At 39.6% G+C, this 13,846-nt stretch overlaps 1 protein-coding gene across 4 annotated transcripts in view; it reads left to right on the forward strand.

The window, feature by feature from the left end:
* The window catches only part of LOC137655277 (CD109 antigen-like), a 1,052,697-nt gene that overhangs the window by 1,005,334 nt on the left and 33,517 nt on the right, over positions 1-13,846 (forward strand). For all 4 annotated transcript variants that reach the window (XM_068389166.1, XM_068389176.1, XM_068389172.1 and 1 more), the window contains one exon: positions 11,114-11,300. In XM_068389166.1, coding sequence (XP_068245267.1) covers positions 11,114-11,300 — 187 coding nt within the window. The remainder of the gene's footprint in view (positions 1-11,113; positions 11,301-13,846) is intronic.

Below are 13,846 nucleotides of genomic sequence, written 5' to 3' on the forward strand. Positions count from 1 at the left end.
TCTCTCCTTCCAATGATATTTCATCTTCCATTGCATATTCCTTTCTCATCATCTGTCTTTCTTCTATTTATCTTGAGCCCAACCTCATATAATATTTCATGCATTCTGGTAACCAAGCTTTGCAAGTCCTTTGGTGTTTTGCTAAAAGGACAGCGTCGTCATCATACTTTGGTTAGCTAGTTTCCGGTTACCAATTCAGTCCAGTCTTCCACCACCCGCAACTGTTCTATGCATTACAAAATCCATGAGTAGGATAAACAACACAGGTGACAACACATTCCCTTGGGGTACTCCAATGATCACCAGAAATTCATTTGATAGGACTCCATTAACATTAACTGTGCACTTGCTTTGGTCATGAACAGACTTAATCAAATTTGCATACTTAAGAGGAACTACGTAATAATTCAGGACTCCCCACAAAATTGGCCAGTGCACACTATCAAACGCATTTTTATAGTCCACAAATGCCATCAAGAGTGGCTTTCTAAATTCTATACATTGCTGTACCATAGGTCTTAAAATGATAATTTGGTCAGTGTGATGCCTCTATAATTATTGCAATCAGTCAGGTCCCCCCCCCCCCTTTTTTTTTTTTTTTTTTTTTTTTTTTTTTTTTTTTTTTTTTTTTTTTTTTTTTTTGCCAACACTCCTAACTCTATTCTTCAGGTTTTGCTTCATCGTGCTACATTCTTCAAAATAATCTTTTAAGTATTCTGGGGGTCACTTCTTTTTCACCCAGTATCATCTCAGTGGTTATTTTATCGTAATAAATATATATATATATATATATATATATATATAATATATATATATATATATATATATATATATGAATAATGTATATATATACATACATATATATGTATGTATGTATATGTATATATATATATATATATATAGAGAGAGAGAGAGAGAGAGAGAGAGAGAGAGAGAGAGAGAGAGAGAGAGAGAGAGAGAGAGAGAGAGAGATTCCCATACCTGACCACATCAAAGTCTGGGTTTTGTTGAAAACATTGAGAGAATTGTTCTGACGTACTTTCAACTGAAACATTTTGAATGAATGAAAATGGACAATTCATCATTGCAAATACCTTATCATTCCTTCATTAGTGAATCGTTAGCTCGACTTTTATTCCAACTCTCCCGTTTGACTTCGTTCCTCCCTTTTCTCTTTATTGTGTTCTCAGAATAGTTCAAATGTTCGAACAGATAATGAATTCACTTTTAACCTCCCTAAATGTTTTAGATCCTTGAAATGTCTATAATTTTATCATTACGGAAACATTTATGAATTACTGGAGGCCAACTATTGGTTTTGGATAGAGACTTTTCTCTCTCTTGTCGATGGAGAATGAGATGAAAACAAAAGAGATGTTGGTTAACTTCTAATATCCAGAACTTTAATCTTCAAGGCTTTTGTAAGACTTTGATATAATTCTTTGTAAGTTTATGTGACATAATGCTGTCTAAGCTGTTGTTAATAAGACCTATAGGAAATTTGATTTAAGTTGTATTAAGTATAAAAGGATTATCATGAAGATGGAAAAGATTCTTGTTGCTTTCCTTATTTTGGAAGTACTGAGAGCAACGTTCGTTACAATCCAGAGTGAGATATCCTTCTTATTTGTTTTGCAATGGGTAAAGATAACAAATAAAGTTTATTTCTTACTCCTAGATATGAATAGTATTGTAACGGGCCGAGAGAAGGTTGTGAACTCAAAGGCAGTGTGAAAGCAACTGAGTTAGTTTATTGTAGAACACTTTCCTTTATATACAAAATCTCAAAGCAACAAGAATTTTCATGTTGAGAAATCGACAATGTTACAGAGGAAAAAAGCAGACATGATTTTTCAGGTTCTTTTTAGTGCGAGGGGAGAGCGAAGATACAAGCACAAAATGAACTATGTACGATCGTGTGACACACGGTTGGTACATGGCTCCCCCCCTAAAAATGACAAACTGTACATGTTAAATAGGGCGCCCTGATCTAGAGAGGCGAACTGTAGGCGGGTCATCTGGCAGAAGATAAGCAGGTTTTAGATGATCAATGGAGACCCAGTCTTCTTTGCCACGAATGTTTAGTAGGAATGCTTTCGGACTGCGTCGGATCACAAGGAAAGGGCCCGTGTAAGGGGGCATTAGCGGTGGCTTGGTAGTGTCGTTGCGCAGGAAGACGTGCGTTGCAGAGTGCAAGTCTGTTGGTATGTAATGCTTCGCTGGGGGCTTGTAAGTCTGGCGGCATGGAGTAAATTTTCCAACGACGTGACGTAGGTGCTGGAGATTGTCGGAGGATGTTGTAAAAGGAAAAAATTCAGCAGGGACGACCAACGGGTCGCCATACACCATTTCAGCTGCCGAGACGTCGAGGGCGTCTTTAGGAGTGGTCCTTAGTCCCAGGAGGACCCAGGGAAGCTGAGTAAACCAATTGGAATCCTTGCAGCGGGACATCAAAGCAGCTTTGAGGGTGCGATGAAAACGTTCAACCATTCCATTGGCAGCGGGGTTGTAGGTCGTTGTCTGATGTAGGGTGATGCCCAGGAGATTCGCTAATGATGTCCACAATTGAGAGGTGAAAGTGGTTCCCCTGTCGGAAGTGATATGCTCAGGGATACCAAATCTTGCAATCCATCCAGAGAGTAAGGCAGATGTACATGAGGCGGACGTTGCAGTTTCTATGGGAATGGCTTCAGGCCAACGAGTGGAGCGGTCGATGACGGTAAACAGGTAACGGTGTCCTTGTGATGTGGGTAGGGGGTCTACAACGTCGACGTGAATGTGTGCGAAACGACGATGAGGTTGAGGAAAGGTGCCCACTCCGGAATCCGTGTGTCGATGTACTTTGGAAGTTTGGCAAGAAGTACAGGCGTGGACCCAATCCTTAGCATCCTTAGAAATGCCGTGCCAAGTGAACTTTGCCTTCAGCAGCTGTGCAGTAGAACGGCACGAGGGATGTGAAAGGCCGTGAATGAAATCAAACACCTGCCGTCGCATGGGAGCAGGAATCCAAGGTCGCGGTCTACCAGTATTGACGTCACAATGGAGGGTGGTGTTGGAGTCTTCGAGGGGAAAGTCTTCCCAACGGAGGGACGTGCAGGATGTCCTACATGGTTGATACTCTGGATCCTGTCGTTGGGCTTCAGCCAGGGCGTTGTAATCCAATCCCAGTTAAACGGCAGCCAACGTGTTTCTTGACAGGACATCGGCAACGGGATTCATTTTCCCAGGGACGTATTGAAGGGTGCAATTGTATTTAGCCACGGCGGAGAGATGTCGGCGTTGCCGGGCGGACCAGGCATCAGACTGTCGAGTAAAGGCGTGCACCAGAGGCATGTGGTCTGTGCGAATGACGAAGGGCGTACCTTCTAAGAAATGGCTTCAGCCAGGGCGTTGTAATCCAATCCCAGTTAAACGGCAGCCAACGTGTTTCTTGACAGGACATCGGCAACAGGATTCATTTTCCCAGGGACGTATTGAAGGGTGCAATTGTATTTAGCCACGGCGGAGAGATGTCGGCATTGCCGGGCGGACCAGGCATCAGACTGTCGAGTAAAGGCGTGCACCAGAGGCATGTGGTCTGTGCGAATGACGAAGGGCGTACCTTCTAAGAAATGGCGAAAGTGACGGACAGCCAAGTGCACTGCCAGCAATTCTCGATCGAAGGTAGAATAACCCGATTCTGCCTTGGACAATTTTCTGCTGAAGAAGGCCAATGGGCGGGGCGAGCCGTTGACCACCTGCTCGAGTACTGCACCAATAGCGACGTCGCTGGCATCGGTGGAGAGAAGGAGAGGGGCATGTGGGATAGGAAAAGTGAGAGCCGCAGCAGTTGATAGGGCCTTTTTTGCATTGCAGAAGGCTGCTTCTTGAAGAGGACCCCACTTCAGGTCCTTTGGCTTGCCCTTGAGGGAGGCGTAGAGGGGATCAAGAGTGGCGGCAATGGCTGGCAGAAAACGGTGATAATAGTTGATCATGCCCAAGAAAACCTGCAGAGCTTTGACGGTCGAGGGCACGGGGAAGTTCTGAACGGCTGCTACCTTCTCAGGGAGGGGGTGGACTCCTTCAGGAGTGATGCGGTGCCCTAAGAACGACACTTCGTTGGCGCCAAAGGTACACTTGTCGTACCGGACTACAAGGCCGTTTTGTTGCAGGCGGTCGAGCACGATGCGCAGGTGACGGAAGTGTTCCTCTTTTGAGGAGGAGAACACAAGTATATCGTCCACATTACATGCACAGAAAGGGAGGTCCCCTAAGATGCCATCCATGAGACATTGAAACGTGGCCCCAGCATTACGAAGGCCAAAACAGGAATAATTGAATGTATATGTACCAAACGGAGTGGTGATGGCAGTCTTGGGGATGTCTTCTGGGTTCATAGGCACCTGATAATACCCCTTCAGGAGGTTGAGCGTAGAGAAAACCTTTGCTTTGTGCAGATAGGAGGTCACGTCAGCAATGTTTGGGAGGGGGTAATGATCCGGTACTGTTTGCATGTTCAGGCGCCTGTAATCCCCGCAGGGACGGAGAGAGACGTCTTTCTTCAGAACGATGTGTAAGGGTGACGACCATGAGCTGGAGGCCTTTTGGCAAAGGCCCATTTCCTCCATTTCGGCGAACGTCTGTTTAGCGGCTGCCAATCGTTCCGGTGCCAGACGTCTGAATTTTGCGAAGACTGAGGGTCCCGTCGTCTTGATATGGTGATAAATACCGTGCTTGGCAGGAACCGTGGGTGTTTGGCGAAGTTCTGGACGGAAAACTTCCGGGTACAACGTGAGGAGGTGGGCGTAGGCATCCGTGGGTGCGCTAATGTGGAGAGCGAGGTTAGAGGGGGCGGGTTGAAGAGGTGTCGACAAGTACGAGTCTGCGTTGACCAATCGTCGGTGGGCGACATCGACCAGAAGGTGGAAATGAGAGAGGAAATCCGCACCGAGGATTGGCAATCTGAAGTCAGCAACGAGAAACTTCCAATTTAATTTACCGTTTCTGAACGATAATGTGAGGTTCTCGTAACCGTAGGTGGGTATCGCAGATCCGTTGGCAGCTACCAAGCGGACGTCGGCAGATGTAGACAGACTACGTCGTGTCTTGAAGAGTTTCCTTGGCAAAAGAGAACGACAAGCACACGTGTCTACCAAAAATCGCACGCCCGTTCCTGCATCATGTAAAAAGAAAAGATTAGAAACACGGGAGGCCACCGCCACGAGCGATGGCCTACTTACAGGTTTTTACAGGTTTTCTGGCCACTGACAATCCTCGGCAAATTTCTTCGCAGTTGCCCCGAATCTGAAGTGGTAGTAGCAAAACTGCGGCGGATGGGAGGTAGTAAGTGGCTGTAGAAGTCGTTTGTTGGGGCGCGAGCGATTGGTAAACTATGGGTAAACTATCGACATCGGGTATGGCAGCGCGTATAGGTCCGGGTAAACGGCGTATCCAGAGGGCACGAAGTAGGTTCACCTCACGAGGAGAGCCGTCTGCGGCAGGTTGAAGGCGAGCGATACTGGTCATTTCCCTAAGGGCAAGCGAAGCCCTTTGGTCCCCCAACGGTTGTTGCGAGAGCTGAAAAAGCTTTGCTACACGGGCGGCTGGCGACGGCGAGTACTGCTGCAGAAGGTATGTTTTGAGGGCGTCATACGCTATTGGGGTGTCTCCTTGTTCACAAAGCCAGTCGGATATTTCCGGGAAGGTGTCCTCGGGTATCGCCGCGAGAACATAATCTGCTTTCGTGGTTGAGCGAGTCACGCCCTTGATGCGAAACTGGACTTCTGCGCGCTGAAACCACGCAAATGCCTCTCCACTGGCGAACGGTGAAAGTTTCAACGGAGCAGCCGCAGCGCCAACTTCTGTAGAGTCCGCCATACTACCAACGATGGAGGGGCGGGGGTGTGGGGGTGGAAGGCGGTGGGAGCGAGTCGACTTCCGGGGTCACCAAAGTAACGGGCCGAGAGAAGGTTGTGAACTCAAAGGCAGTGTGAAAGCAACTGAGTTAGTTTATTGTAGAACACTCTCCTTTATATACAAAATCTCTAAGCAACAAGAATTTTCATGTTGAGAAATCGACAATGTTACAGAGGAAAAAAGCAGACATGATTTTTCAGGTTCTTTTTAGTGCGAGGGGAGAGCGAAGATACAAGCACAAAATGAACTATGTACGATCGTGTGACACACGGTTGTTACAGTATGATGTGGAATTTAAGCTTTACTTAGCTTTTTTACCAAATAGTATTCATTCTCATAAACTACATGGGAAGGAAATGAAAAATAATCTCTTTCTTGGTGAAGGGATGGTACATTGTTTTACAGCATTATTATTATTATTATTAGTATTATTATTATTATTAGCTAAGTACAACCATAGTTGGGAAAGCAGGATGCCACAAGCCCAAGGGTTCCAACAGGGAAAAAGCCCAGTGGGGTAATGAATAAAGGAAATAAACTATATATGATAAGTAGTGAATAAAGAATTTAAAACTTCTTAAGATTTTTAAAAACGTTAACATAGATATGACATTTTTAAACTAGGAAGAGACTTATGTCAATCTGTACAACATAATAACATTTATTGCAAGTTTGAACTTCTCAACATCATTCTACAATTTGGTCACAGCTGGATTAAACTTCTAAAATTATGTATAGCGTTGAGCATTATAATGGAGAAGGCAAGACTGTTAGAATTAACTGCATATCTAGTACCACATACAGGATGGTGCAGTCTGGGAAGATCTGAATGCTCACGATGGTCAGAATTATGAAAAATCTTTTGCAACATGCATTAAGAACTATCTCAACAACCGTGTCAGATTAATATCAAGATCAGGAATAAGAAATTTAATAAACCACAAGTTATTGTGTAACAAGTTAAGATGAGAGCCAGTACCCCTAGACCAGAAAGGAAAACGATACTCGAAACAACGCAGAATGAAGGAATTAAAACATTTCAGCACAGATTGTTCATCGAAAAAGAAACAGACCAAATGTGTTTCTCAAAATTAAATTTGCAATCAAGATTCACACCCAAAATTCTAAAGAAGTTCTATATAGTTAAAGAAACATTATCAATGCAAAGATCTGAAGGTTGTAGAGCTACTGTCCTAGACTTTTTTACAGTCATAACATAAGTTTTGTTAGGGTTCAATCCATGGCCCTTAATTTGTACGATGCACTAATTTGAGGGAACTATCTGTTAAAGGATTCAACAACCCCAGATTTACATTCAGGGGGTGGAATCGATGTAAAGAGAGTACATCATCTACATGTGCAACGAGCTTGTTTTCCAGGCCAAACCACATGTCATGCGTATATAGTATGAAAAGTAATGGGCCAAGAACACTACCCTGAGGAACATCAGATAGCACATTCTTATACTCATTATGGTGCCCATCAACAACTACTCTGCGATCTATTACTTAAAAATTCATCAATGATGCTAAGAAACGACCCACCTACTCCCAGTTGCTTTAGTTTGAAAACAATGGTCTCATGATTAACACGGTCAAGGGCAGCACTAAAATCAAAGCCAGTCATACGAACTTCCTGACCACAATCAAGGTTTTTTTTTTTTTTTTTTTTTTTTTTTTTTTTTTTTTTTTTTTTTTTTTTTTTTGTACATCATTGGAAATTGAAAGAAGGGCATCACATGCCCCAAGGCCTTCATGGAAGCCAAATTGCAAACTATGGAACAGATTATTACCTTCACTATACCTATTTAGACGTTTTGCCAACAAGCATTAAAAAACCTTAAATGATATGGGTGTTATAAAAAATGGGTGGTAATCAGCCGGGCTTACAGCTACCACAAACACATTTTCCGAATGGGGTAACATTGCCCATTCTCCAACAACTGCAAAAAGAATCTCTTCTTGCTAACTTTTCCGAAAATAACAGCCAACTTAAGATCTGAAAAATCTGTGCTCTTTATGATAAACAAAGGAAAAGGGCCATTCGTGTCTACACCTCCCTAATCATGAAGGTTTATCAAGAGATTCTTACCCTTAAATCTGGACTGTACGCCATTCACTTTCCAAAGGAAAAGATAACCCTTTTTATGATGTTTGACAGCAGAGTGATGAGAAACTCGATCTTCCTCATTATTGTTTTCTTATTAGTTTAGCTTTTTCATACTGTGAAATTAATGGTAGCCCACCGTTTTTGTCCCTGGGTTATACCAGAAAGGTTTTATTTATGATCAAATTATATTCCTTTTTAGTTGAAGCATAAACTCTCTGAGGTACAGCTCTGTTAGGTGACTACCGTTATTCCAAATCAAATCTTATCTGCTACCCTTCCTTAAATGAAAAGCCTCCCTTTTCTCCTAATAAACACATTTACTACCATCATTGAACCGGGGTTTGTCTTTCACTTGGTATTTCAACACACGAGAAGGGATGCGCCCATTGATTATGTTTGACCAGATTCTCATTCTAGATTACAACAGGCTAATCACTTTTATACAATCGTGACCAATTCGGATGTAAAAGATCACTCAAAATGCCATTCCAGTCTGCTTGATATTTTATATACGTTTATAGCAGGTTGTAAGTTGGCCAGGGCACTACCCACGATTTAAGATACTCCTGCTAGAGAGTTATGGGTTTCTTTGACTGGCCAGACAGTACTACATTGGATTCTTCTCTCTGGTTACGGCTCATTTTTCCTTTGCCTATTCTCTCATCAGTCTTCTCTGTCCTTATACAGTCTCCTCTGTCCGTATACACCTGACAACACTGAGATTATCAAGCAACTCTTCTTTTCTGTTTTGTGGCTACTTCCCTCTTGGTAAGGGAAGAAAACACACTTTATCTATGTTAGGCTGGTCTTTTAGAAGAACACCCCAAAATCAAACCATTGTTCTCTAGTTTTGGGTAGAGGCATAGCCTCTGTACCATGGGTAGAGTTCTCTTGCTTGAGGGTACATTCGGACCCACTCTTCTACTTTATTTCTCTTCCACTTTTTTTTTAATTTATGAATTAAAAATCTATTTTAAAGCTGTTACTGTTCGTAAAATATTTTTGTTTTAATTGTTCATTACTTCTCTTGTAGTTTATTTATTTATTTATTTCCTTTTCTCACTGGGCTAGTTTTCCCTGTTGGAGCCCTTTGGCTTATAGCATCCTGTTTTTTCCAACTAGAGTTGTAGCTTAGCAAATAATAATAATAATAATAATAATAATAATAATAATAATAATAATAATAATAATAATAATAATAATAATAATAATTATATAACACAAGAGTACGATACATCAGAGACAGGCTGCTCAATCTTAATTACTAACGAAACTTAGACACGATCAAACATCCCAACTGGAGAACCAACCTTACTTGTTAGAACACCAGGGAGTCTGTTTATACTAGGCCCAAGCAGTTTCCAGACGTGCAAGTAGCTTCACTTATGATTTGCTCACAGCCTGATTCAGAGGCAAAGTCCAAAGCTCATAAGCCATGGTGATTAGTAAAAACAAAATTGAACCTCTCCCTATGGTGACCGTTGAAATAACTAAAAAGCATAAAAGGGGCCTTTTTATCACCTTGTATCTTAGCCATAATGGAAAGAAGACATTCGAAAATAGAATCATTCAAATCTGGGTGGAACACAAATAAAAGTTGTTATGCATTCCACAAACGTTTATAACTTGAATATCATGACATCCATATTCAAAGCAGGACTCATGAGAAACAGGGTACGCTTAATATACACCGCCATTCACCTTTCCCTTGGAATAGCATCCCGTTTCAAAATTTTTTGTTTCTTAAAAAACCTGGACCAAGGAGCTCAGACCGGTGTCTCATTTGAGAAACAAAAGTTTTTTATCATGATAGAATACCATACTGTCTGGAGGCAGTTGTAAGGTCTCTAATATTGGCATGTAGTCTACGAAAATAGTTATTCATTTAATTAGATAACAATGGTCCTGGATTTTGCTTAATCTCTCCTGACAGTATTTAGAAATTAAATGAGGACGCAGTGTTTTCCCCATGTAAAGACCATTGATGAGTTTGATGTTTTCCTGTTCTGTCGGCCGGAACAAGGAAACCGTTCGACTTGCAAAACCGTATCGTTTTATGTTGCAAGACTGTTAGGGATTAACTCTCGAATTACACTGAAATTCCATTGGTTTTTGGACAACCAAACCTCGGCAAACATCTTGCTGTTCCTCTTTTTTAACGAGGAACAGTTGTTCGTTGTGCATTCCTGAAATGCAAAATTAATTTATTGTGCAAATATTCATGTTGTAGCTTCAAATTGTTAGTGCCCAACATTGCAGAACTAACGATCTTTGGGAAACCCAAGTTCTTCACGGCCATAAAAATTCTGTTACACTGGAAAATCGAAAATTCATTGTGTCACCTTTTTAATATTAACTAAATAAATCTTCATGGATATGTTCATCAAATATGTATAATTATGTTTGGTATGTATTACCGCGTACAGTGAACTCTGAAAAGCGCCAGAGAAGATCAGGGTAGATTATTCACTAGCAACAAAACCCTGTAGAAATGAGGGTAATTAAAGTATCCAAATTTGATCTTTTCACAGAATAATTATCTGTGAAGTTCCGAAATCTTATCTTTCTGAGTTCATATTGATGATTGCGTAAATCACCGAGAAAATCATTATGAGAAATTATGAGAGGATTTCCCAGAGTTAAAGTTACGGGGAATAGAAATTTTATGGCCAAGGGCATCTGAACGAATCTAAATGGAAGACCCCTAATTAGCATTGTTGTTGCGACTGTGAGGTATAAGAGGGGAGCGAAAAAAAAAGGAATTATTCGCGAAAACCAATGAGGAAAATTACCATATTTTTTTTTTCTTTCACTAGTCTCTTTTCCTGCATTTAACTTTTTAGTTTCATTTGCTCGTGAATAACTTACCAAACATTTTGATGAGGTTAATTAGCACATGATATTTGAAAAACGTAACAAAAACGAGGTTTATAAGTGTTTTTTATTAAGACAGAAATACTGGTTAACAAGCGAAAATATATAATTTTTCGTCTAGCAAAAAATAGAATACGTAAAAACAAAATTAATTAGAAATTATAGCAAAACTATTTTTCTCGTTTCCTTTTATATTTTTTTTATATCAATGATATATTTCTCTTCACCATTGCAGCCATTAGACGAACACGTTCTTACCGCAACTGCCAGAGGAAGCAGATGGCTGGAGGAGAACTTGGCTCTGGTCAGCGAGGTCTCCAGGCCTTTAGAAGTGGCCCTCGTCGCGTTGGCACTCCATCTCACAAACTCAGTCCATGCTGACAAGGCCTTTTCCGTCCTTACTCGAAATGCTCGACAAGAAGGTAGGTACTTCATTTCACGTTTCCTAATTCAACTTTATATATATATATATGTGTGTGTGTAATATATATATGTGTGTAAAATATATATATATATATATATATATATATATAATTTATATATATATATATATATATATATATATAATTTATATATATATATATATATATATTTATTTATATATATTTATATATAATGTATATATATGTGTGTGTGTAATATTTATATAATATATATACACACATATATATATATATATATATATATATATATATATATATGTATATATATATATATATATATATATATATATATATATATATATATATATATATTGGGAGAAGTGGAGATCATCTTTTTAAGTGTTGAAAATAAATGAGAGTTGTACAATTCAAGAAAAACTGTTGCCTGTGACTTGATGTCTTTTCAGACAGTTTTATTCTAGCGTGACGACTGAAGAAAATATAAATGTTTAAAAGATTTATTTATATTTAATTGTTGTATAGGCTAGATGAAGTAGATATACTATTTGAAAATCGAGTAACTAATTCCTGAGAGAGCACTGAATCGATAGTTTCCAATTTCACATTATGTTCTGTTTACTGTTAAATGAAGAGCTATTCTAATAGTATGTAGAATATGAATTGTGGAACTTACCAGTCAAGAAAAAATATCTTTGGTCTTATGTTCAACAACTTGGATCGATCATTATAAATTATTTGCGTCCGCTTCTCTCTCTCTCTCTCTCTCTCTCTCTCTCTCTCTCTCTCTCTCTCTCTCTCTCTCTCTCTCTCTCTCTCTCTCTCTCTCTCTCTAGTCCAATTTTGATTGCTAGGCTCTAGAAAGAAAAACATTAAGGTAATCAACGACAGTATATAGTTAAACATTTATTTCCGTAACATGTGAAGGGGAAGTCATTATCATCATCACATGTGGCCTAGGGTTCTACAAAATTCGTAAAGAATATTATCTTATTAATTTTTCTCTTTACGTCCGTTAAGATTTTCGTTCATTCCTTATCCAGTTGATGTTTATAACGTTCAATCGAGATGAAATTGTGGGCAAAATTAGGTGTTTCTAGTTAATTATTTACTTAGTTTATAGAAGCATAATTTTCCGATGATTGACTAATTAGTAACTGTGGTTTACTTATCGGTATGTTATATGGTTAATGAAAAATTTTAAATCAATACCCTGCCTTTTACGTTGATCAGAAAATGTACCTATGTTGCATTATTTGGTTCTCATTTGTATGACGTATTTTTTTTTCTTTTTCACTTTATATGAATTACCGATAAATTTCAAGTTTGTTAACGCCCATGTTAATCATTTCGAACTTTGCATCCAACGGCATATTCGCACTTCTAATTAATTCGGATGTGTAATATATAATTTAGATGCCTTGGAGATTTAATGCTGATTCCTTGCAATTGTGGTGCATATATATATATATATATATATATATATATATATATATATATATATATATATATATATATATATGTTCATCCATTGATCTTGCAACTCTGGGGACCACTAAATACAGAGAATGATCAACAGTTTGTTGTGTTTCCATGTTTTCCCTGAGCCTTAATGGGCTCTCGTACTCTGAACAGGGAATTCCCAATGAGAGAACAAGTGTTTGCAGTTGCAGATCGCTCAACATTTTTCTTCTGGCTGTTGCTTATTTGTGAGTGAAATACGATAATTCCCGGCTTATTTGTATTGTTCGTATCTTATACATGCGCTGCTTACGCATGCACTTCCGTATTTAATAAAAGATGAGAGGGGATGTAATATTGTCAGATGCTTTCAACTCCTCGATATGTTGAAGGGTTACGCGAGCATTGCCAAAATGATATTAAATCTATTTGGCTTATTCTAACGCCTCAGACCTTTATGAAAGGCGAAACCAATTTCAATATCATCGTAGGATACGGAATTGATGACAAGGGTTCAGCAAGTCGACCGGTTCGGTTTTAAATTAGTCTGGGTTTCAGGCGGTGCAAGGGGTCTTTGACAGCAACTTGCTCTAAGATAGTCAGAAATACATATTTATATTATATAATGTACAGTTGTTGTTGTAGACTTTGTTTATGCTACTACAGTAACTTCTCGTTATACGTGTTCTACAGTATGTTTACCTATGGAGATGATTTTACTTCTAGTTTTATTTCCTTGAACTGCTAAATAAAGGACAAACCTCTTGTGGAGTAAACTTTCCTCAACAGTATAAAAGGCCTATCGGTAGCAGTCGACCACTCACACAGTCAAATTGCTACGCATTTATTTTTGCATAGTAATCTCGTTAAGTGCGCTCGACATACCTTGCTATCAGTAATGGTTCATACACTTAATTGCAGCCTACAGTATACCTTTGGCTTTTAATTGTGGCTGTTGAACTATCTCGGATGCCATATTCTGAGCCTTACTTCTCATGGTGACCTTGACACAACAGCTGGTTCCATTGCCTATGTATAGTAATGGCCTTCTGCAGTCTTTGATTTCCGTTTTCCTACTTTTCTTTAAGCACACCACTGGTTTTATT

Source organism: Palaemon carinicauda, chromosome 1 (assembly GCF_036898095.1).
Source record: "Palaemon carinicauda isolate YSFRI2023 chromosome 1, ASM3689809v2, whole genome shotgun sequence".
NCBI classification, from domain to species: domain Eukaryota; kingdom Metazoa; phylum Arthropoda; class Malacostraca; order Decapoda; family Palaemonidae; genus Palaemon; species Palaemon carinicauda.